This window comes from Felis catus, chromosome C1, assembly GCF_018350175.1.
Source record: "Felis catus isolate Fca126 chromosome C1, F.catus_Fca126_mat1.0, whole genome shotgun sequence".
Lineage (NCBI taxonomy): Eukaryota > Metazoa > Chordata > Mammalia > Carnivora > Felidae > Felis > Felis catus.
In genome coordinates, this window is record NC_058375.1 from 167,058,010 (window position 1) to 167,083,999 (window position 25,990).

At 34.8% G+C, this 25,990-nt stretch overlaps 1 protein-coding gene across 7 annotated transcripts in view; it reads right to left on the minus strand.

Annotated features, from left to right (window-relative positions):
- The window catches only part of SESTD1 (SEC14 and spectrin domain containing 1), a 157,817-nt gene that overhangs the window by 46,582 nt on the left and 85,245 nt on the right, over nucleotides 1-25,990 (minus strand). For all 7 annotated transcript variants that reach the window (XM_023259511.2, XM_045034077.1, XM_023259512.2 and 4 more), the window contains 4 exons: nucleotides 12,031-12,144; nucleotides 10,313-10,410; nucleotides 7,216-7,271; nucleotides 4,293-4,504 (listed from right to left, as the gene is read on the minus strand). In XM_023259511.2, coding sequence (XP_023115279.2) covers nucleotides 4,293-4,504; nucleotides 7,216-7,271; nucleotides 10,313-10,410; nucleotides 12,031-12,144 — 480 coding nt within the window. The remainder of the gene's footprint in view (nucleotides 1-4,292; nucleotides 4,505-7,215; nucleotides 7,272-10,312; nucleotides 10,411-12,030; nucleotides 12,145-25,990) is intronic.

Genomic DNA, 25,990 nt, shown 5'->3' on the forward strand with positions numbered 1-25,990 from the left:
AGAATTGATAAGGTTATACAATAAGCCAGAAAGTTTCTGCCATAAATCCAAGATTAACACCACCTAAAAATACAAGTACAGTTGTGTGGTAATTTTACTCTTCCAATTCTCACAAAGAAAATTTTGAATTCTCTCCAGTTTTATTTTAACCTCATCCTCTTCAACCACCACTACCTACTCCACCTGCAAACCTGTACCTCTAAGCAAATTGCCTTTCTCTTACTTTACAGAAAAAAAGAACACATCACACAGGAACCCATTCATCTTCATGACGTCTGACTTGTACGGAGGCACCTCTGGATCCATCCTACCCACCATTCCTCCTGTTACAATGGAGTTCTCCCTGTTCCATTCTAAAGCTAATCCTTTCAACTGTGCTTTGGAAGTCTATTCATTTCCACTTTGTCAGGAACTTGATAGTATTAATTATCCTTTCTTTCCTGTATATTCAATCCCTCCTTCCAAACAGATACTTCTTCCTTGTCTTTAAACCTCTTACAGTTTTCCACATTACTTTAAAAAGATAAACAAAATTATACCTGACCCCTGTTGTGAGCTGAGTTGTGTTCTTCATAAAGTTGAAATTCCTACCCTCAGTACTTCAGAATATAATCATACTTATCTGAAGATAGGGTCTTTAAAGAGGCAATTAAACTGAGATTGAAAATATATAAACAAAATGAAGTTGTTAGGGCCCTAATCTGACTAGCATCCTTAAGAGGAGGAGAAATTTGGACACAGACAGGTACAGAGGGAAGGCAATGTAAAATACAGAAAGATTCTTGGCACTGACAAGCCAAGAATCTGGGACAGATTCTTCCCTCGCTGCCTTCAGAAGGAATCAACTTTGCTAACACCTTCATCTTAAACTTTTAGCCTTTAGAACTGTGGAAAAATAAGTTTCTGTGGTTTAGGCCACCTGGGCTGTGGTACTTCATTACAGCAGCCTTTACCAAATTAATACCACCCTTTTTCTATCACTTCTAGGCATTGCTATTTCTCATCATTCCCTCAGAGACAAAATTCTCAGTGAGTTGTCTACACTCAGTGCCTCCTTCACCACACTTCACTGTCATTCCAAATTCACTCCAGTGTGCTTCCAGCCCTCCATGCTTAGGGATCACCTGTGGCCTCAATCTTGTGCATTCTAATGGACATGTTAAGCTGTCCTCTTATTCCATCTTTTAGAGCATTCCACAGGGTTCCTGAGTCTATCCTGAAATGCTCTCTTCCCTTGGCTTCCATGACACAGAACTCTTACACACTTTTCTCCTCCATTTCTGGCCAATCCTTCACTGCCTTCTTTTCAGGAATATGCTCCTCTATCTTGCCCTTAAATGCTGGAGTTTCTCAAAGCTCAATGAAAAAGACCTCCTCTCACCTAGTCTCAGCACTTTCCCAGGCAATTCTCACCCACACTAATGCTTTTAACTGCCATTTATACATGATGAAAAACAACTATGTGATCAGCCCAGACTTCTCTGATTTCTGGACCTGTTTGGGACTACCCTTCTAATTTTTTGTGTCTCAAAGTCACCTCAAATTCAACGTGTCTAAAACCAAACCCATGTTTCTCACACCCTTTTCCACCCACACTTAAACCCAGCGTTCCCTAACTGGACAAGACTACCCATCAAGTCTTGCAAGCCAGAAAAATGATTCATCTCTGATTATCTTCTTACTCTTACTCCCACCACTCTCCTTGGGGCTTGGTACAATTGCATTTTTACTCACCACTGTATTCTACCTAGCAAAAAGTCACACTACTGTAGACATTCATTTTTTAATAAGGGAGCAATAGATACTATTAATAGAAAACTCATTATATGCTAAACACTAAACACTTTATAAACATTATTTTCTTTAATCTTTGTAGTTTTTTTTTTTAATGTTTATTTATTTTTGAGAGAGAGAGGGAGTGCGAGCGTGAGCACAAGCAAGAGAAGGGCAGAGAGAGAGGGAGACACACAATCCAAAGCATACTCCAAGCTCTGAGCTGTCAACACAGAGCCCGATGCAGGGCTTTAACTCATGAACCACGAGATCATGACCTGAACCAAAGTTGGCCCCTTAACCGACTGAGTCACCCAGGCGCCCCTATTAAGCAGGTATTATTATTGTTGTTGTTATCCTCAGTCTACTGAGTAGGAAGCTAGTGCACTGAGAAGTTACACTTCCTTCCCAAGAGTAAACAACTTGGAAGTAGTAGAAAAAGGTGGACCAGATCACTTAGGTCAGTTATATACCACTATGCTAGTCTACCTTTATGGTTTTCAAAGATACTCTCAGGCTACTTGGCTGAAGTGTACCCAGGTTTAATACTGTCTATAATTTACAAATTTATTACATAGAAAAAGTTGTCCACAATTAATGTATGCTTGGAAATCTTCCCTTTATATGTGGCTATCATGAGAAAGACTAAATTCTTTTGCCTGGAATTCACCATCCTCCATGATCCAACTTCCCCTTCCTTTCAAGTCGTTTTCGCTCTAACACCCTGATGTTCCTAGTCAGGGGTCAACAAACTACTGCCTGCAGGTGAATTCTGACTACCCACTATTTTTGCAAACAAAGTTTTATTTTAGTATAGCCACACATTTGTTTACATTATGTCTACACATTACAATAGAGTTAAATAGCCACAGCAGCTCCAAGAACTGTACCGGCCACAAAGCCTAAACATTTACTATTTGGCCCTTTATAGGAAAAGTTTGCCAACAACTGAACCAGATATATAGACTGGACTCTAGTGCAATGGAGATAAATATAATGCTACCATTAATCAAGCGCTGGGTTCTTTCAACAAACCTTTATAAAGAGGTCTTGTTACCCCTGTTTTAGTTAATGAAGGGAAGAAAGAGAAAGAAAGGGAGGTTAAAAAAAGAAGGAAGTCAGGGGTGCCTGGGTGGCTCAGTCAGTTAAGTGTCCAACTTCAGCTCAGGTCATGATCTACCGGTTGGTGAGTTCAAGCCCCATGTCGGGCTCTCTGCTGTCAGGGAGGAGCCCACTTTGGATACTCTGTTCCCCTCTCTCTCTCTACCCCTGCCCCACTCATACACAGTCTGTCTCTCTCTCTCTCTCTCTCTCTCAAAAATAATAAAAAACATTAAAAAAAAAAAGAAGGAAGTCAAACTGAGGCTCAGGTGGGTGAATAATGTGATCATGATCACACAGTAAATAAGTGGAGGAACTGAGATTTAGATCTTACTTGTTGACCATGCTTTATGATTCAAAGGCCAAAAACTTCCCATGGTGACTCACTGCTTCCTTTTTCCTCAACAGAGTTTGGGATTTCATACTGCTAGTGTTTATTCATGTTAGTCTTTCTGCTGCACAAAGTGCCAATTCTCCTTTAAAACCTAAAGGAGGTGCCTGGTGAAGTCTTTACATATTCTTGGAGAAGAAGCTCAAGTATGCTAAATCTTCCTAGATTACCTACAGCCAGAGGAACAATCCTTCCTATATAAAGGCCCACACATTTCAGTCATACCCTTGAATACTTAAGACTTTGTCCCCTTAACGTGATGATAGCAAAAACCACATCTACCGTTACATAATTCTATAGAAAACCCACCACAATGCCTTCTACATAATAAGCACTTAAAAAATATTTACCTTATGAACGAATTAATCTAGATAAAAACATTGGGACACTTCAATGTGGGATTTTTTTTAAGAGATTTAAGATCTATTTCTTAATAACTCAACAGAGAAAAACCAGGATGTGGTCTAAGTAACAGAAATGTCTTAGTATTGAGTTTCAGTATTTTTAGCCTATTGTTTTAACAAAAATTTTAAAAGGAACTAAAGATTCATAAGTATTAAATACATTTAAAGGTTTCTATCAGCATTAAAAAATAATGAAATTTCATACTAAAATTCCTTATATTACATGTCATCATTTTGCTAGGAAAGAATAACTCTCCCTAATGCCTAAATTAACAAAAAAAACAAGTTATTAGAAATTAAGAAATCAATAATCAACAATAAAATGTTATTTATTGCAAGAATACAGAGACCACAATGTTCCCAACAACTAGTTATTTTTAAAGTTCATAATAGAGTAAGATGTATGCTCAATGTCATCACTGTAGAAATAATATAGTTTTAATGCAAACACTATTTGTAAAGATATAGAGAAAATGATTTTAGTGTGGTTTGATATGACTTAGGTTCTCTACATAGTATAAATAAGGCTTAGTATAAAATCAGTCACACAGGAAAAATTATTTCTTAAAAACTCTAACATTTACAATTTTCAAAAGTTAAACATATTCAAACCAGACACCTACCTGCATTACCTTCTGCTGAATCTCCTCTAACTGTGTACGCTTACTACGTTGCCTACAAACTTCCTGGTAGCGAGTATACTGCTCTCTCAGTGAATCTAATAACTTCATAACCTGTGGCTGGGCCAGCAGTTCATCATCCATAGGAGACCATGAGACCCCTCCATCTGAGCCATTAAATCGACGCTGCTGTAATTCGGACAACAATTCATGCCCTTTATGAATGAAAGATACACAGTTATAATTAACATCCATAGAGAAATACAATTCTTACTTATCACTCTTCTCCATTCTAATCCTTTATTTTTAGAACCTATCTGCCTATATGTCTGCCTAACTATCTACCAGGTCATAAGTACTGAAGTGCAACTTTTAAATTTATATAGAAATGAGTTGGAAAACTGCATATATGAATATTAACGTACATACAAACTATACATATGCTATATATATCATGAATGTATATACTATATATGCTACACTATTTAGTAAAGATATTTTTTTCTAAAGCTGTCATTACATTCTTTGTTATTTGTGGATTCATTACTCAGGAAATTATGCCAACCAATCCTCTTTCCCTGTAGAACACAATTACGCTCTGAGATTTCTGTATGATGGTAATAACTAGTATGTTCTATCTGATGATACTAATCAATACTAAGCAGGATGTTGTAGGATTTCAGTATTAACCCATACCCTTAATCATAGCACCTAAGACGAATGCTAACAGTGTAACAACATGTATGATTATAGGGAGAAAGCTTTATTACTGGTACGAAATAAAATTTAAATAATCTGTCAATAGGAATCTCTATAATTATTAACTGCAAATCATGATGGGTCACACCAGTGTCAGAATTGTATTCATTGTTATTCAATTACAGCAAACTCATGTAAAGAAAATGCATTCATGCATGAGAAATTAAAATTGTAGAATGTGCAATATCTAAAACTGTAAATATATTAACAATTTTATTTTTTATTTTTTTTTATTTAAAAAAAATTTTTTTTTCAACGTTTATTTATTTTTGGGACAGAGAGAGACAGAGCATGAACGGGGAAGGGGCAGAGAGAGAGGGAGACGCAGAATCGGAAACTGGCTCCAGGCTCTGAGCCATCAGCCCAGAGCCTGACGCGGGGCTCGAACTCACGGACCGCGAGATCGTGACCTGGCTGAAGTCGGACGCTTAACCGACTGCGCCACCCAGGCGCCCCTATTAACAATTTTAAAAGTGAATAAATCACAAACTGTTTTTCCAGGATAATACTATTTCAATTATTAGACAAGGACCAAAAAAATATGCAGATACTTTTAAATTCTCGTAATCTTTATTCAGGGAAACATCCTAAACTTAAGTGGCTTTAAATATATGGAAACAATTTTTATTATGATTTGAAGGTATTTCCAGTTTCTAAAAGATAACCAAAATTATTCTAAACTTCTCTATTTTTATACTCTCTTCCCATCCCTACTTTAAGACTTAATAGCAGGGGTGCCTAGGTGGCTCAGTCAGTTAAGCATCCTACTCTTGATTTTGGCTCAGGTCATGCATGACCTCATGGTTCAGGACTTCAAGCCCCAGGTCGGTCACTGCATTGTGTGTGGAGCCTGCTTGGGATTCTCTTTCTCTCCTTCTCTCTCTGCCCCTCCCTGGTTTGCGCACACGCACGTGACTCTCTCAAAGTAAATAAAGAAGAAGATAAATAAACTTAAAAACATTTAAGAGTCAATAGCATATTAAAAAAAGAACTTAGTGGCATATAAAGTTAATTTTAAAATACAAATTTAAGAAGTTCTTAATTCAAGGGCTTCAGTAGCTTTGAAAATGTTAAATAGAAACACTGAACTACGTTTGAAACCTAGAGTAAGCCATATTTTTACTGACAGTCTACTGTATCTGCTAAACATGTAGCAATTCAGGGATTACAATTATTTCTTTGTTCTCTAAAGAAGTAAGATCTATACCATACTGAAAACACTTGGCACAACTGAATCAATACAATGCAGATATTTTGAATTTATTTCTTTACTCTTCATTATGTTTTATAATTAGAAGAACAACTGCTTCGAAGACTTTTGCCAAGACTCTACACACACACACACACACGTTTATATATATATATATATATATATATATATATATATATATATATATATATATAGTTTATACACATACACATGTGCACACACACACACACACACAAAGCCACTAAGATCGAAGTAATTTATTTTTCTGCTTTTACAATTGATACCCTTAATGTTTTCCTTATGGAAACATTTCCATTAGAGGAGCAGTACCACATAATGATTTCAAAGACCATACTTTGAAACCAAACTGCCTTGGTTCAAGTCTCAACTCCAGCATTACTAGCTGTGTAACTTGCATAAGTTACTAACCTTTTGCCTCAGTTTCCCCATCTTAAAATTCAGACAATAGTAACCTGTTTTTAGGGATATGGTGATAGATGGAGTTTAACAGTTACTCTTCATGAGCAAGTTTTTCATATCCCTAAGCCTTGACCTCCTCAAGTACAAAACAGAGAAAATAGTAACAAATTATCTCAAGAGATCATTAGGAGAATAAAACATGACAATACCTAAAAATACAATCTTAGAACATAATGACTATACAATAATCTCACAGCAATCCAATGAAATAGAAACTTTTATCTCTATTTTACAGATAAAGAAATAAATACAAATATTTCAAGGGAGAAATAATTTAACTATTTATCATTATTAATACTTTTTAAAAATATTGTGAAGTATATTAACACAGTTAGGTTAAACCAAAGAGCAGTTTGAAATTCCCAAGTTTCTATTACATAATACATGCTTAATCAATGTTTATTTCATGAACCAATCAATATACGATTGGTTTATTAGATTATGATTATCACTGATACACACATTTTTTCATCTTACCTGTCTGAAGAACTGTTTCAGGATCAACTGATGGAAGAAAGTTTAAATCCACAGACCTGACAAACACCAAAAGAATAATTTTTTAAAACAATATTTCTATCCATGCAACCTAAGAAAACTTTTTATATATACATTATCAAAACAAAAGAGTAGAGTATGGAAATGTGAAGCACACTGTTCTACCAGGCTAATATCCTTAAGCATTAAAAAACCAATTAGAGGGGCACCTGGTGGCTCAGTCTGACTTTGGCTCAGGTTATGATCTAATGGTTCGTGGGTTGGAGCCCTGCATTGGGCTGTGCTGACAGCTTAGAGCCTGGAGCCTGCTTCAGATTCTGTGTCTCCCTCTCTCTCTGGCCCTCATCTGCTTCCACTCTGTCTCTGTCTCTCTCAAAAATAAATTAAAATGCTAAAAAGAAAATTAAAAAAAAAAAAGCCAATTAGAGATGAGTGCCTGGGTAGCTTGGTTGAGCATCCAACTCCTGATTTCAGCTCAGGTCATGATCTCACCGTTTGTGGGTTTGAGCCCTGTGTCAGGCTCTGTGCTGACAGTACAGGACCTGCTTGGGATTCTCTTTCCCTCCCTCTCTCTCTCTGTCCCTCCCTCTTTCTCTCTGCCTCTCAAAATAAACTTAAAATTAAAAGGAAACCAATTAGAAAATTAAATACTAGTAGCCCCCCAAAAGTCTGCGATAAATCACCAAATACACTACTTGGAAAAAACAGTGTATCATTATAGTATTATTTCAAATATATCAAAGGACTCCATTTTAGTATATTCCCACTGCATATCTGTTCCAAAATGAAATGTGTGACTATATAATAACCCAGAAATGTTAACATTAAAAATGTATGGAGCCATCCTCCAATCATTTACTTATCTACAGCAACCTCTGAGTGCTGCAAATAATCTCTAATATTCATGTGTGTGTGCATCCTCAAGCAGTTGTACTCTCTTCCCTGTACTAATTGGGTTTCATTTGCAGTTGGACTATGCCCTGTATTTTCCTAAACATATAAGGGAAGTAGAAAATGATAGATAGGGTACATACAAATCAAAACCTTGGTAGGACCTTGCTGCTGGAAATGACAGGTCCTGCTCTAAATCTTTCACTTTTGCCAATTAATCTAGGCCCTCACCTCTTGTGTAGCCAGGATGCTTCCTGAGGAATGACATTAAAAAAGTGATGAAAATTTGTAAGAGGATGGACTTGGTTATCTGGCGTTTAAAAGAGACTAGGCAATAACACTTGAGCTCCTTGGGGAGGAAATGACAAATACAAGATTTTATTTGATACTTCATGTAGTCATGCAAAACAGCATTTCCCAAAACACTGAATAAGATATTATTGGGTGGAGAAAAAGGGTTCCCATTGGCATGTAAGTACAGAAAGTTCTAAGAAACAAATAAGCAGGTTTCTTTACAAGAATGCTTTCTCAGAACCAGTCATTCTTAGAGAGGGAAACATGGTAAACAGCATTAAGCTGTAACCATGAACCCACTTTCAACAGGGACCTTCTTAGAATGTCTTTCCTTATGAATATGACTTTAAGAAACTTCAAATTACTCTGGCGGACTATTCAAAACACAAGAGATTTGGCTAATTTTTGTCAAGCAACTTCCATGACATTTTCAATTCCTAAACCGTAACATACAGTATGTGTGTTATCTATACACACACGGATAGTTACACATGTAAAAATTTTACATTTTATATTTTTATATGGTATCTACAGGGCAGTAATGTTCCTAAATGCTTGCTGTGACTTAACTAGATTTCCATTCAAACAATTTGTTTCTATATTTTTACTCTGCTTAAATCAAGATTTGGTGTTAAACTCCAACCTTCTCACATTCCTCTTACCTTATTACCTTGATTAACTGGTATGTGACTACATTGTATTCATGGAATAAGAAGATGCATTTTATCAAGGTCCCATTATATTTTTAAGATAAGATTCAAAAGATGTAGACAAGGAAGAGTATTGACTCTTTCAAATTTCCTAATGAAAAATTACTGTTCTGGGGCACCTGGGTGGCTCAGTCGGTTGGGCATCTGGCTTCGGCTCAGGTCATGATCTCACAGTCTGTGAGTTCGAGCCCCGTGTCGGGCTCTGTGCCGACAGCTTGGAGCCTGAAGCCTGCTTTGGATTCTGTGTCTCCCTCTCTCTCTGCCCCTTCCCTGCTCACACTCTCTCTCTCAAAATAAAATAAAAACATTAAAAAAAAAAAATTACTGTTCTAGTTACCACTTTGTTGATAGACCAGAAAGGGTTAAGAGTTTTTAACTGGGGAGAGGGATCTGGCCTACCAACAAAAAATGAAAACTGTTAAGATTATAAAGTCCAATGGAAATCTGTTAAAATGATAAATCTAGTCAGTTACATTTACAGAATACAACTGAACAATTACTTCATCCAAGTGTCATAAAACACTAAACTCCCCAACTTAAACTCATGAATATCATATTTTACAAGGACGTAAGAGTTCTAGAAGGTAGGCATTTAAGAACTAATGTATTTAAATAAGGTTATAATAATTTTATTTCAAGCTGCAACCTTTTCCAGACTTCACAAAGTAGAACTCTAAAATGAAAATGGTGTCATTCTGAAAACATGTTCTTGCAAATGAATTTTTCACAGTGTCAGAATAAAGTAAATACATTACTATTCATCAAAAAGTCTTTTGTAGAGGGTTGCCTGGATGGCTCAGTTAAGCGTTCAACTTTGGCTCAGGTAATGATCTCATGAGTTTGAGCCCCACATCGAGCTCTCTGTTCTCAACACAGAGTCTGCTTCCGATCCTCTGTTCCCCTCTCTCTCTGCCCCTCCCCAACATGCACAAGAACACTTTTTCTCAGAAATAAACATTAAAAAAGAAGTCTTTTGTAGAGAAACTTTGATTCAAATCAAGAAATTTTACATGTAAAGCAAATTCTCATGAATTAATAAATTTAATTCAACCTTTGTATGTCAATTTGATTGGAGAATTGCTTACCTTAATTCTTCTAGCTTGCATTAATAACTGATGTATCTATCCTTCATCAGGTTAATCACAGCTTTGCAAAGGTATAATTGCATGACACTAGCCACCTACCTCTCTTTCTCTTGCTGACTTCCTTTATCACTTCCATTGTTAATCAAAGCAAGTTCATCTAGTAATGATGTAGATTCCTTTGTAAACTTCTCAAAAACCTACAATATGAGATTTTGTTAACATATTAAGAATAATCTTAAAGTTAGTGTTTACATAAGGATTTTCAGTTAAGATCAACAGAATTAGCCAGGCAGAATTCCCTTTCCTTCTCTTGATGTCAGTTAGTACAATTCAACCACCAAAACACAACAACTTAAGGAGAGAAGACAAAATCCCTCCTAGAACAATGAACAGCTTCAATGGAGAAGAAATTTTTAAAATTTAAATAGAGTAAGAAATTATTTTTATTCCTCAATCAGACAAGTTTATTTTTATTCCTGTGTTTCATGGAGAAACATCTGCACCAGTGACAGTTTTAACTACATGAACATAATTTAGACCAGTACTCATCTTCTAATTCCAGTTATAGAACGTTTATGTTTTTCTATCACCAATCCATACTAGTTACATATATTAGTTAAAAAGTTTTATATCTAAGCATGTAGGAAAGAATAAGTTAGTTATAATTTTAACATTTTTTTAAGTTTATTTGAGAGAGAGCATGCGCCTGGGCACACACAAGCACGAGGGAGAGAGGGGCAGAGGGAGAGACAGGGAGACAGAGAGAATCCCAAGCAAGCTCCACCCTCAGTGGAGAGCCAAACATGGGCTCGATCTCCTGACTGTGAGACCACAACCTGAGCTGACATTAAGAGCCAAACGCTCAACTGACTGAGCCACCCAGGTGCCCCTTAACATGGTTTCTTAAAATATTTCTAAAAAGGGATTTGGTTAAGTCTGTTCTTAATAAAGGGGATACTCATTTGTCTGGTATCACTGTCCAAATAAGATGGAAATTGGTTATCCATTCTGAAATACCCAAAAGTTTGTTATTCCTCAATAAAATTAGCAGTTGACCCTTGAACAACATGGTTTTGAACTGCATGGGTCCAAATTGATACACAAATTTTTTTCGATAAACATAGTACAATACTATACATGTATTTTCTCTTATGATTTTCTTACCATTTTCTTTTGTCTGGCTTGCTGTATTATAAGAACTTGGTATATAATATGTATAACATACAAAATATATGCTCATCATCTGCTAATGTTATCAGTAGGGTTCCAGCCAATAGTGGGCTGTTAGTAGTTATGTTTTTGGCAAGTCCAAAGTTATAGACAGAATTTCAACTGTGGAGGTCCCCAACGATTAACTGTAATCTAAACTGACCTAATGAAAAGTTGTTCTTTTAGTCCCCAGCAGTTCAATCCAACAATGCCATTATCATGCAGAGTAGGGCAATTTCAGCCTGGCCAAAGATACATTTTCAGATACCAACTTTAACCTGTCAAACTGCTTTTCAACTCAAAATGATGTTTAAATATCTCTAAAGATATCAACTAGATTACCTCTTAGGAGAATATGCTACTCTGTTATTCTACTAAAACATTAACGATTTTGACTAGTAATAATATTGCTATAAATGACAACACCAAAAGCAAACCCAAATGTGACTCCAGAGTTATCTGCCTTCAAGCATTATGCTATCATGTGATATGCAATATATTTTATTTTTATAAGAACAATCTGTACTGTAGTTGATTAAAATGATAAAGTTACCAAAGTATGTCTTATTTGTATGTAATAACATTTCATCTCATGGTAATATACCAACCAGCCTCTTATTTAACCAGTCCATGTGATCATAGGTGAGACTCCCACCAAAATCTTCTGTTAACTGGCACGGTTCTATATAACGAGTCAATTTATTGGCAGACACTAAAATAACCTACAAAAGTAAAAAGAATATTTAGTAAGCCAATGTTAAAGGCCATGAAAGTAGTAAGGAGATAAAATCAGGTTAAAATATGCAATACTGTTTCCAGATGATGATATGTTATCATGTATTTAATTAATATGAGATTTAATACATTAATAGAAGCATTTAAATTAATCCAATAAACTGTGGATATCTAAGAAATAAACTATCCTATACCATTTATTATACCACTTACAAAAAAACAAGAGACACCAGCAACTCAGATGAGATATTTTCAAAATTTTACCAATATTAATAACTTCTTGGTAATAAAAATCAATGCCTTTGATACAACATATTCAGCAAAAAATTTTCATATGGCCTTAAAATTAGCTAAGCACACTAAAGTGACAAGCACAAATGAGTAAGTCTGGCAATCAAAAAATTATACACTTTCAATTTTCTGTAACATTTCTTTGATTATATATTAACAAAAGATGGCCTCCAATGGAGTAAAATTCAGGGTAACATAAACTTAAAATTGATGTGTTAAGGTGATAATCTTTTAATGCTAAACTTTAAAAGATTTTAAGTATAAATTAGAGAATGACCTAAGAGATCACTGTGGCACCAAATAAAATTCCAATGAAGATATATAAGAATATAAAATAAAATACACGTATGAGAGAAAGATATTCAAATGGCAGTGTTAATGCAAAAATGATACATGGAAATTCTAATGTACCCCCAAAAAAGATGTGCTAAGAAAAATGTGTTTAATGTGTCCAGCTAGAAAGAACACCATTCACACTCTAACAATAACGAAAGCCAGATAATCTATAAAATTATAACTTTTGTAGCACTTCTCAAAGAGCCAAGGTCACAGAGAAACCAACTAGCCTGAAAACGAAGAAAAGACAGCACCATAGAATGGTGGAAAGGGAGCCTACAAAGTGCCATGAGCAAAGTTTTGGGGGATTATGGAACTCTTCTATATCTTGACTGTGGTGAAGGATTTATAACTATATGTATCTGTCAAATCTCTGTAGGCTAAAAGGGGTGAATTTTACTACATGTACATTATTCCTCAATAAAGCTAACTTTTTTAAAAAGTAAAAAAATGAAAAACAACATAAGAACTTGTGGACAAACTACTAGAGAAAGAAAGAAGGAAACGAAAAATTTAGAAACATACCCAATATGCAAGTGGGGTACATCCACACCATGTATGAAGTTATAATATAAACACTAAATGAGGGGAAATTTACCCAAACTGCTAACTGCTTGGTTAAAAGGTGGGGGAAGATAATCTTAGTAAGGTAACAAAACCATGGTATCAAAAGTTCATAAAACTATCAGAGAAAAATTGATTCTACCATAATTAGACTTTATTAAAAAATTGGTATTGAAAACAATGTATTAAGTGCAAACTAAGAGCCTTAAATGTTTATATTAGCAAAAAGAAAGGGTGATGAATAATGAGCTAAGTAACCTATCAAAGAAGTTGGGGACAGGGGGGTAGTGGGGGAACAAAAGAAAAAATTCAAAGATAATAGAAAGAAGAAGGTAAAAAATAAGCAATTAATAAAGCCAAAAGTTGTTCCTTGAAAAAACTAAAATAAAATCAACCAATTTCTGAGACGACAAAGCAGTAAGAAAAGCACAAATATGTAGCAATACAAGTGAAAAGAGCACAGCTACACTGGCAGCAGTGTTTTAAAAGATAGTAGGACACAGAACAATCTTGTGTCAATAAGTATGCAAGGTTACAAGAAATGGACAAATTCCTATAAAAAAATAATGTATCACAATTGACATAAGAAAAAAAAAACACCTATAACCAATGAAGTGAATCACTAGACCCCATTTTCAGGAATCATACCATTAGTGGTAATTTTAGTATTGCTATTCTAAGATCACTTGATGAGGAAGAAAGCGAATGATTAATATAAGACATTCTAAATTTTCCCATTCCTGAGGTCCTTGAGAAAGTGGAATTCTTGAGAAGGAAGACACAACAAGGAAAAAGTTCCCCTTATGCTCTTCAATTTGAATTGGAAGTATCAATTTAAACTCATGATATCATTCAACTTAAATAAAAACACACACAATTTTTCTAGTTCTAACCATTAACAGGTTTAGAAATAATAACCAGTTCTGTAGAAATGCACACCTCTAGTATCCAGACTGTTACCTACAAATACCATTTCCCTCTAAAGGGAATCAAGGCTCTTTGAAAAAAAAGGCCAATTCCAGGTCTTAGGGCTAGAAACACACATGATGAGCTTAGAATATCTTCTCATCCAGATATCAAGAATGGTATCAAAGACTACTAGGATTGTGCCAAAGGTCTTGAAAAGGTTTCCACTGGCCAAAATTGTAACAATCTGCATGTCAATAAAATTAACAAGTGCTATATTTTGAAACATTAAGTATGTTTAATCCAATGAGCTCATACTGATACAAAAGAAATGACAATCATTGGACTACAATGGGGAACAAATTTACTGAAAACCAGCAAACAAAGGGAAACAGGCATTTCTCTCAACTTTCATATACAAACCATACCACTGGGCAAACAAATAATCAATGAAAGTAAGCTTCTCATTACAGAAGTATTCTAGCTAATAAATGAAGAAAGAATAATAGAACTAGATCATTTTAAATTTTTAATAAATCCACGCATTAAACATAAATGGCTGCTAACATCACAAAAAAAGAAGACAACTATTATGAGTTTCATGATCAAGGAACACATCACCACCAATGAACAGCCTTGGAAAAAGAAAACATGAATCTAATCAATTCTCTAAATCCAATTATCAATTTATGGAAATACAGAGAATCAAAAAGGCAGAAGAATAGGTTAAACTACACCATGCAGATGCTTGCTGCCATGAAAAACTATAGGAAAAACAACAATCTGGTCTCTTTAAGAGACATAAGAGAAATAAAAATTGATATTAAACAGCTTTATTTAATGAATACAGAATCCCACAACCAATAATAAGAGAAGTACATATTCTTCTCAAGAAGCATTTAATATTTAAAAACTTGACTGTGTATGAGGCCATAAAAAAAAAGCCTTGGTATATTTCAAAGGAACTGATAATATTCTTTCACCACAATGAAAAAAGTTAGAAATCAATAATCAATCAAATCAGATTTTAAGACTGTATCTACTTGGAAAGGAATCTCAATCAATCACAATAAGCTGCCACTCTTTGGATCCTGATTCAAATCAAACAGTCAAATAATCCATGCACATGCATGATTTATATATAAATTTATAAACAAAGTTTAAAGTGAGATATACAATTCATATATATTTTTTATATAACTAAATCCTTTTATAACATTTATTAAGTAATTATAAATTTAAAACCAACTGGCTCTTTGATATTAAGGAACTGTTTCTTTTAAGGTAGAATAATGGTATTAGGTTATATTTTTTTAAAAAGACCTTTATGTTTTAGAGACATATAGTAAAATATTTACAAATAAATTCAAATGTCCTCCATTTCCTTCATTACAATATCTCCAGTCTTTCTTGACAGAAGTGGATTAAGGTAAGGAGGGGGCAGGATGGACCATGGAATGATGATTGCTGGAACTGGGTATAGGAATTCATGGAGTTAACTATAATATTTTGTGTATTTTTTGTGTTCATAATTTTTATAATAAAAATACTAAAAGCCTAAAATAAATATAAATCTCTCTTTTAAAAGAATCTTTCCAGAAAGAAAACGCCCTGCCAGTTTATGAGTGAGTTTTAAAAATCAAAGAACAGATCATTTTGATCTTAAACAAATGCTTCCAGAGAACAGAAATGCAGAGAACAGTCCCAACTCATTTCATGACACTGGCATAACACTGATACCCAAGGACAATGTGGGAAAAGAAAAGACCACAAGGACTTGAAAATATCAAGTATTAGCCAATATCAAGCAAGGCTGTGGAAGAGTAAAAATTCTTATACACTGCAACTGGATATGTAAATTAGAATGCCTCTTTGGGAAGCAATTTGGCATTATCTTAAAAATTTGAACATTTCTATAACCTAGGTCTGGTGAATCTGCAAAAAGAGAAAACCTTATACATGTTTCACCAGGAGACATATACAAAAATTTTTGTAGCATATCATTCATAATGGCAAAAGAATGAAACAACCCAAATGTCCATCAACAGGAGAATAACATAGCAGAATAACATAGCGGAATGACATTCACCAGTGAGAATGAATCAACTACATCCACTGCAAGAGTATGCATGAATCTTATATATATAATGATGAATGAGAAAAAGCAGGTCAGTGAACATTAAAATCATACCATTTTTAAAAGCTCAAAAATAAGTGAAACTAAATACAATATTTAGTAACAAATAATATCTTTAAATGGCAATTCTACAGATACAAATAGAAAAGAATAATAAAAGGTAAACATTCCCTATTCTTAAGATTTTGTCTTTCACATCTAAACACACACACACACACACACACACACACACACACACACACACACACACACACAGAATGAGAATATGAACAAAGGATGGATAAATACAAATAAGTTACCTTTATTTCAAAGAATGGAGATTTGGGTTCTTGGGATGGGCTGTGGGTAACCAAGTGTTTATTTCAGTATTAAGCTTCATATATACCTACATGTTTTTAAAAAGAATATGTAGCAAATACTGTATTTAAAAACTAAACACAGAATCAAGAGAAGAAGGGAACAACTATCAGTAGCTGACTGAAGAAAAAGCTAACTTCTGAGGCAGCAAGCAGGGAGGTTACAGGGAGAACAAAGGGAAATCTAGAGATGGTAGTAGTAAGAAAGCTGAGGGGGTTTATATGCCTTTTCCTCCATTTAAAAAGTAAAAGAAGGGTGCCTGGGTGGCTCAGTCAGTTAAAGTGTCCCACTCTTGATTTTGGCCTGGGTCATGATCTCAAGGTTTTGAAATCGAGCCCCGCATCAGGCTCTGCACGGAGGATTTTCTCTCCCTCTACCTCTCTCCCCTGCTGGGGTGAGTGTGTGTGTGTGCATGTGCGCGTGCTGTCTCCCTCTCTAAAACATAAACAAACATTTTCTAAAAAGTAAAAGAAAAGATATAGAACACCAAATTACATTTTTGGTTAGTTTAACAGCAGCAAACTATATTATATCCATCCGTTTTAAATGGCAATTAATGCGATCTCTCTTGCACAAGTTTAGCATATCTCAATTTCACAGTCTTCCTGTTTAGGTAATAATGAAAGCTAACTTAAATATCTATTAAAATTTTTTAATGTTTATGTATATTTAAGAGAGAGAGAGAGCGCAATTGGCGGGGGGGGGGGGGGGGGCAAAGAGACAGGGAGACAAAGAAATTGAAGCAGGGGGTGCCTGGGTGGCTCAGTCGAGTGTCTGACTTCAGCTCAGGTCATGATCTTGCGGTTCACGAGTTCAAGCCCCACGTCGGGCTCTGTGCTGACAGCTCAGAGCCTGGAGCCTGCTTCGGATTCTGTGTCTCCCTCTACCTCTCTGCCCCTACCCCACTTGTGCTCTGTCTCTCTCTCTCAAAAATAAATAAAAACATTAAAAAATTAAAAGTTTAAGAAAAGAAAAGGGAAGGGAAGGGAAGGGAAGGGAAGGGAAGGGAAGGGAAGGGAAGGGAAGAAAAGAAAAGAAAAGAAAAGAAAAGAAAAGAAAAGAAAAGAGAAGAGAAGAGAAGAGAAGAGAAGAGAAGAGAAGAGAAGAGAAGAGAAGAGAAGAGAAGAGAAGAGAAGAGAAGAGAAAAGAAAAGAAAAGAAAAGAAAAGAAAAGAAAAGAAAAAAGAAAAGAAAAGAAAAGAAAAGAAAAGAAAAATTGAAGCAGGCTCCAGGCTCCAAGCCATCCCCACAGAGCCTGACATGGGGCTTGAACTCAGACTGTGAGATCATGACCTGAGCTGAAGTCAGACGTTTAACTGACTGAGCCACCCAGATACCCCAAAACAAACATCTTAAAGAATTTTTTTAAAACAAAATAAACATCTCAGAATAAAAAGAACACAAATTTTTTTTCTCTTATTGAAAAATCTGTCACAGAGGGCTTTATTTTATTCTCTTGTTCTAACGCAGCTTCTCTAGACTAGAGGACAGGCATGACGCTGAACAGTAAATGTTAAGTGGCGTTCAGGCCACAAGAATCATCTCATCTTCCAGCAAGTTCTTCTGGGATCTAGACAGATATCTCCACAAGAGCAAGAGTAAACACAGTCAGCTCCCACGGAGGGCCTTTTCCTTTGTCCAAAGTGCCTAGCAATCTATTAACTAGATATACACTAACAGTGAAAAAGAAATATGTATTTACTCCAGGAAGAAACACTGCTTGCTAAATTAAGCACCACTTCACATCTGAAAAGACACCTGAACAGAAACGAATGTAAAATATAATGAATAGTCTCTCTGCTCTTCTACTGTGCCTCACCTGACACAATATTCTATTTGAACATTGAAAAAATGTCTACTGAAAAATCCCTTTCATGTCCCTCTTATTATAATTTAACTTTTAATGATGTTATTCATTTGTTCAACATTCATTATTTAAAAGAGTTAAACTGATTAGAAGTATTATTTATTAGAAGCTATGTGTTCTAGTGCTGGGAATACAGGATGGGTAAGATATGTTTCTACAAAGGAAATGAGCTTTTTATTTCTGCAATATTCTACAGAGTTGTTTTCATAAAAAGAAGTAGATTAAAGTTTTCTGATTTATTTCTACAGCCTTTGTTAAAAATACTCTAAATAAATCTAAATATTGTTGCAATAGCACAGAGGGACCAAGGTTTTACTAGAATATCCCAAATGATTTCCAAATACCTTTCTTAGGTTAAACACCATTATAATGATTTAATTGTAAGGATACCGAGCTAGGAAGCAATCACTCCAGGTTTGTGCCTTAGCTCTGTCACAAGTTCACTGACTTTGTAGAAGTCAGCCTAAAGGAACTCACTCCAGGCTATTTTTCCAATCTGCCAAAGAAGGCAGTTGGGTTAAACTATCTATGTCTCTTTAAGCTCATAAGAGGACATATTCTAATGAGCTGTCATGCTGTACATTTAATTTGGGCCATTCTTCTCTAATACATGACCTATCTTGCCCAATGAAGAGTATTTGTCACTTTCTACACACACTGGTTAGCCTCACTAAAAAATAATAATAATAATAATAATAATAATAATAATAATAATTAACATAAATTATATTGTAAAAAATGTAGAAATATATATTTGTAGTATCTAAATACATTAAAGTCAATGGTAACAGACTTCAAGTTTAATAAGCCAAAGGGAAAATGTGAAATTACTTAGTTATGCAGAGCAAAAGCTGTACTTGCATCTGAATATTTCTTGTAAAAAAACTTTTTTCCTAAAACCAACATAAATGCAAATAGTGCAGTCACTGTCTTTTATCACATAAAATATATTTAAGAAAATACTATCTCTTAGGAAACATAACTTTTGAAGAAAAAAGTTACCTAAGATTATTGTTATGATATTTACACTTACGCAAAATAGACATAAACAAGAACATATCACAATTATAGACCTGCATAAGACTCATTTTCTCTATTATTAGAAAATATTTTATAGAATCTATATTCTTATAAAACTCACTGATGGCTGTTCAAAGTGAAAATAGATCTGCCATGTAGAAACACAGAACTGTATCAATACCAAAGGTATCTCAAAGCTAAATTATGTCTATGGAGAAAAACAATAGCTTTAACAATCAGAAGACTGAAAATCACAACCATTTAAAATTAACAACTTAAGGAACTATCTACTGTGATGAAGTATCAGTTTGTACTTCAATAATTTCATCTTTACTTAAGAGGGGGACTGAGGACAAGGAGAAGTGCAGAAGAAGCTGGCAAAACACCAATAACTGATTCTATTTTATTAGATAATGTTCAAAAAGAATGAAGGAAAAAAAATTAAGAAGGGTATCTAAGTATCACCCCTCTGAAGTGAGTCAGGAGAAGCATCCATAAAAGAAAAGGGAAAGCCTCCCAGTCCACAGCAAAAGTACATTCTGTTTACAAAGGTAAGTTGTGCAATTACCTTTGGAAAATGACACCATTTGCCAGAACGCAGCATATAAATTACAACTGCTTCTAAGATGACAAACCAAGCTACAATGAACCAAAGATTCTACTCCACTCCAGTGCCAGCGTCACAGAGAAACAGGATTTCACAAAAAGAGCAAATTCAAATGCACAAGCAAAGGAAATACGGGAAGAAACCATATTTTTCTGGGGGTGGAAGGGCAAGGATTTAGGCCTGAAGTAAAACTGGAGTGCTAAGAAAGTAAACTATGCAGACAAGGAGATTTCTGGAAGTTGGAAAAGCGCAGAAACAGATTAGAAAGTAAATAATCTACATTTCAAAAAAACAAAGAAAGAGAACTAACACATATCACAGTCAATGTGGTGAAACAAATTTGGAATCTCACACTAGGTGATTTTTTTTTTTATTTTCTTTAATATTTATTTATTTTTGAGAGAAAGACAGAGAGAGCAAGTAGGGGAGGGGCAAAAAGAAGGGGAGACACAGAATCAGAAGCAGGCTCCAGGCTCTGAGCTGTCAGCACAGAGCCTGATGCTGGGCTGGAACACACAAACCATGAGATCATGACCTGAGCTGAAGTTGACGCCCAACCAACTGAGCCACCCAGGTGCCCCTAGGTGATTTTTGTCTAAGCTATTCATTACAGCTTCTCAAGTTACAAAATACTGGTAAGATTTCCTATATTTCTATTAACAGTTCTGAAAGAGACCACTAATACAACAAACCTTCATAAAACATTTAAATATGAAGCAGTGAAAAGTCAGGGCTATTTTATCTCACGGGAAATGTTTTATTTCCCCTCAAAGAGGGGGAAACACACACCCAAAAGCAATCATCCCCAAAATTAGAAACAAAATTAGAAAATAAAGGTCCAAAATATCACATTTAGGTCATGCATATTATGTCTAATCCCTTTACCCCAGGATTCTTCATATAAAAACACACAAATAATGCCATAATTGCTAAGAAGTCTAAGGAAATATTTTCCAAAACTGCAGAAAACGGTGTGAAAATCTTTACTTAATAAGAAATAACACTGCAAATTAGAGAATTATTAAAAAGTTCAAAAAGACACAAATAGGTAGGTATCAGTGCATTAGAATATTAAGCATACCAGCCAGTTCTTTATCTCCTGTAGAACTTTCTTTCAAATATTTACTGACAATGTCACCTATTCTAATCAAGGGATTGTTAGAAAAACTACATTTGAGCAGAAAAGCAAACCTCCTTAAAAATCAAACAATTCCTTACCTTGGAGAAAGAAGATAATACCATGAACTCAAGATTTCATTTCTCAAAAAAACATTTAAAATGATACATTTTCCTAAAGAATGTCTTTAGACTGACTCACTGGCAATACTTCTCCCCAAAATTCTGACAATCTCAAGAACACTCTCCATAACATTCTATAGTATTTTATCATTTTTCCCAGAGCATAACAGAGAAGTAGTATACCATGAGCTTGTTTTAAGAAAGGATTTACTAAATTGTTAATACTATAAAATACTGAATTAAAGGGAACTTCATTAAACCATCAAATAACATGATATACACCAAATAAATCAATTCTGACTTTTCCCATCTAACAAATGGTATGGATGATCTTTAATTTTAAAACAGTTATGTAAGATGCAGAGTGAGCTATTATAAACCATTTACAAAATTATCTATTTTTATGTTCAATTTTAAGACTATATATAAATTATGATGAAAATGGTACTATACCTTCAAAAACAGAAGGGGAAATTATTTTCATAACCTAATCTTTGAAATTTTAACTTTTATACTTTAAAAAAAATTGACTGGTTTATTTTTATAATTTTTACATTTCTTTTTAAGCAACTATAAGTGAGAAAAGGTTTGTAAGCCTAGCCTGACAACTCTTTGAAAGGGTAGAAAGTCTTTTACTGTTCATAAATGAAAGTTCAAATTTGATTTAATTACAACATATGCTTCCTTTTTTACCATAATTTTTGAGTACCAGAGATATCATCATATGCTAACTAATAATTTTGATGAAATGAGATTCATGTGTCAGAAAATCTATCTCAATCTTAGGAATGGGCAGAAGATATTACCGTTCTTTCAAGCAATGCTGGGTCTGTACCTTTGATTGACTTCCTATAGACTAGTCAGAGACAGGTTAATTTGTAGATATTGTTCAGAAAAAATGCAAATAGTTTATAATCAGTGAAACTGATCAGTTTTGGTCTAGTGAAATAAAGCATAACCTCAAATTTAGAATTTACGGATCTAAAGGACATTGAGCAGTTTTGCATCTAACTTGGCAATCTTATCTGTCTGTAAAAATCCTAAATTCCTCAAAAACTCTTAACCACACCTTACAAATTACTGATAACCTCATCAGACAATGATTTACCTACGTATGATTTGTGTTTATGTTATATTTGCAGGAGTGTCATGTTTTTACTTTTATGAAAATCATTCTTTTAACATATGCTTGATCTATTCAGGATTATGGTAGAGATCATATTCTGATTTTTGTCTAACTGCTAAATAATTCTAAATTATTTTCAACTATTCATCTCCATGAATAATATGTATAGATACCATTAAATTCTTGAAGAAAAGATTAATCAGTTACATTCAAAGTAGCTATCATTTTAAGCAGGAATCTAAACTTCAGATCTACCTCCAAAGAAATGTGAAACCTAGAAAACAAGCACAAAGGGAGCCAGAATAAAACAATGGAACTGCAAAAAGTTAGATAAAAAAGATCACTGCCCTACGTAAGTTTTTCAAACTTTTGCCAAGTCCATTCAAAGGAAATAAAAATCATAAAAATGTTTAAAGTAAATACTACTTGAAAAAGTAAGAGGTTAAAGTAAGACAAATTAAATAACTACACCACAATACTTAATTAACTAGCACATACGACTGCTCAACAAGTTTGAAGAGAAAGATATTTGGCCATATTGTCTTTAATCAAAACATTTGTGAAGGTTTTCTTTAGTATAGAAACTTACTTATAAAAAGATTCAGAACTTGTTTCTCCTTTATTCTCCCTAGAACATTCATTCTTTCCTAATAAAACATTCCCAAAAAAACCTAACACAGAACCTCTCATTCTGCAGGCACTCACATTTCATTTTTTATTTTACTTAATGGTAAAAATGTGTGTGGAAGATATGAATTAAAAATGTGTCTTTGCGGATTTACTACAGATTCATGTGTGTATATATGTGTGTGTGTGTGTGTATATATATATATATATATATATATATATATATATTATTTCAATGTGTATGTCTGCTTGTATCTGTTAGCTGGGGAGTTATTTTTTCAGTAAGGGAAAACTGCTTTCTGCAAAAACTAGAAAGAAGTCATAATACACGGAGCCAGAGGTGCTCCCAACAAAACGTGAAGGAAGTCTCTGGTCCTGGATCCTAGCATTAGTATGGCCTCAAAAAAAGAAAAAGGAAAAAACAGAATCAGATGCAGTATTAAGAGGAGATAAGAGAAGACAACAATTTATAATGGTGGCTGATTAACATTGCCAGTAAATAACTTTTACTCTCATGAATAACAATAAAGAATAAGGTAAAGATCCTTTGTGATTATTAGTCTCCCAATTTGAGGATAAGGTTAATGCCGTACTACTTCAATTTTATCTTGTCATTTAATAGACTACAGATACTATCATCTAACCAGCAAAAGCTATCAAAGCCACCAGGTAGAATGCTGCTGAAGGACAAAAAGTACATGAATATCTGAACTGCTAAAAGGGAAACTGAACAGGTAGGTACCTATTTCAGAGATAGGACAATACATAAGGAAATATTTAGGTGAGCAATGAGAGCTGAATATTCAATAGCTGATGAAAAACATCAGAGAAGTAAACAGGAAGAAAGTCATCTAGAAGAAAAATTTTGGAATGATGATTATTGAGGAAATGTGAAATCATGTGGGAAAAACAAGCTGTCATTAAAACAACAAGTAGGTGTTTATTTGATGAATGTTGTTGACAGATGGTAATAAATAAACTTTTCTTATGGATTATTCTATAAAGTAAAACATACTGTTGCTTATAGGAATGCTGTACTTATAACAAAGTTGTACTTTAAAAATATTTAGTATATATCCAAAAACACAACCTTAATTACAACAGCCCAAATGATCCAAATAACATCAAGGAAAGTAATTTTTGATTAAACGAGAATCTATGTTGAATTTAATTATATATAGCTCTAAGTATCATATAATGGCTGTGTTGAACTGCCGCTTAAAGTTGAATGTGCTTGGCAGTACATTACCCAGCATTTGAAATTACTCTCATCTCATTAAGATATTAGGCTTTTTAATAAGTGCCTAGTGCTTATTTACTCGGGAAAATGTCCTAGCTAAATCTCTTCAATGACTGAAAGAAAACAATATAGTGATATAAAAACTTTCATAGTTGGGTTTTAAACATCAATCTATGACACCAGATCTAAGCAGAGAGGAACTGTTTACTACTTTATTTCCAAGATGCAATGTGTTTAGTCACTATGAACTCATATAGCATGAGACTCAACTAGGCACAGCATTTCTGAGCAGATGCCTATGCTTAAGCAGGAAGTGACAGACTCTTCACAAAAGGGATCTTCTCTCCTATTCCGTGTTCGCAGCTTTAGTTTCTAAACCACTGGCCTCTGCTCACTTTCTCTCAGAGCAACATTTCCTGCACAACTGGCATGAACAGCAGACCTCCCTGCTTGTCAGAAGTACTCATCATGGCAACATTCAGGCAACCTTTACTCTCTTCCCTCACTACACTTTTATTTCTCCTCCCTCAGATGCAGTTTCTCATTCAGCTATCAGGGTAACACCTTTTCTAACGGTGTTAGAAGGCAGCCTTCCCCTACAGTGCCGGCACATCTTTCCACTAAGTCCACATTCACAGTCAAGTCAACCGATAACAAAAGTACGCAAGATAAAATGGGGGTGGGGGGGGGATTCAACTCCATCTGCATAGGATGTAGAAAGCTGAGATGAACAATACTCCAACCCTCAGAACACCACCACCAGCACCACCACCCCCAAAATAATGCAAGTTAATCTGCAAAATGACAACTTTTCTTCAACACACAAGAGTTACCAGGAAAACCAATTAACCTGAAAAACAGGAATAGGTTAGTGCTTTCAAGAAAAGATGGGACTAGAACACTTGCTTTCCTGAGGAAAATGCCAGAAATGATACAAGCCAGGTAAGGATTAAGCTACCATTTTTAACAAATCGCTAAGGGCCAAATGTGAACCAATGTGAAAATACAAAACCTCTGGAAAGTACAGACACACGAAGAATTCAATCTCACTTGCAGGCTCTTCTACACAGACCTCCTGGGAATCATGAGAAAGATAAGGATGGTTAAGATAAGAAACTTCAGGGGCACCTAGGTGGCTCAGTTGGTTAAGCATCTTACTCTTGATGCATCTCACTCAAGTCATGATCTCATGGTTGTGAGATCGAGCCCCACGCCAGGCTCTGTGTTGAACGTGGACCCTACTTAAGATATTCTCTCTCTCTCTCCCTCTCTCTCTCTCTCTCTCCCCCCCATCTGACTTTCTCTCCCACTTGTACATGCATGCACTCTCTTTTAAAAAAAAAAAAAAAAAAAAAAAAAAAGGTAAGAAACTTCAAACAGCCTCTCTCAGATATAGACCTGGGAGACGTGAACAGCAGCCACCACTGAAAAGGCATGAAGATGAGACAGCCCAGATTCTTCAACTCTATCTCCTCTAGAGAACAAAAACCTTTGCATGCTGAGGGAAAGGGAACAGA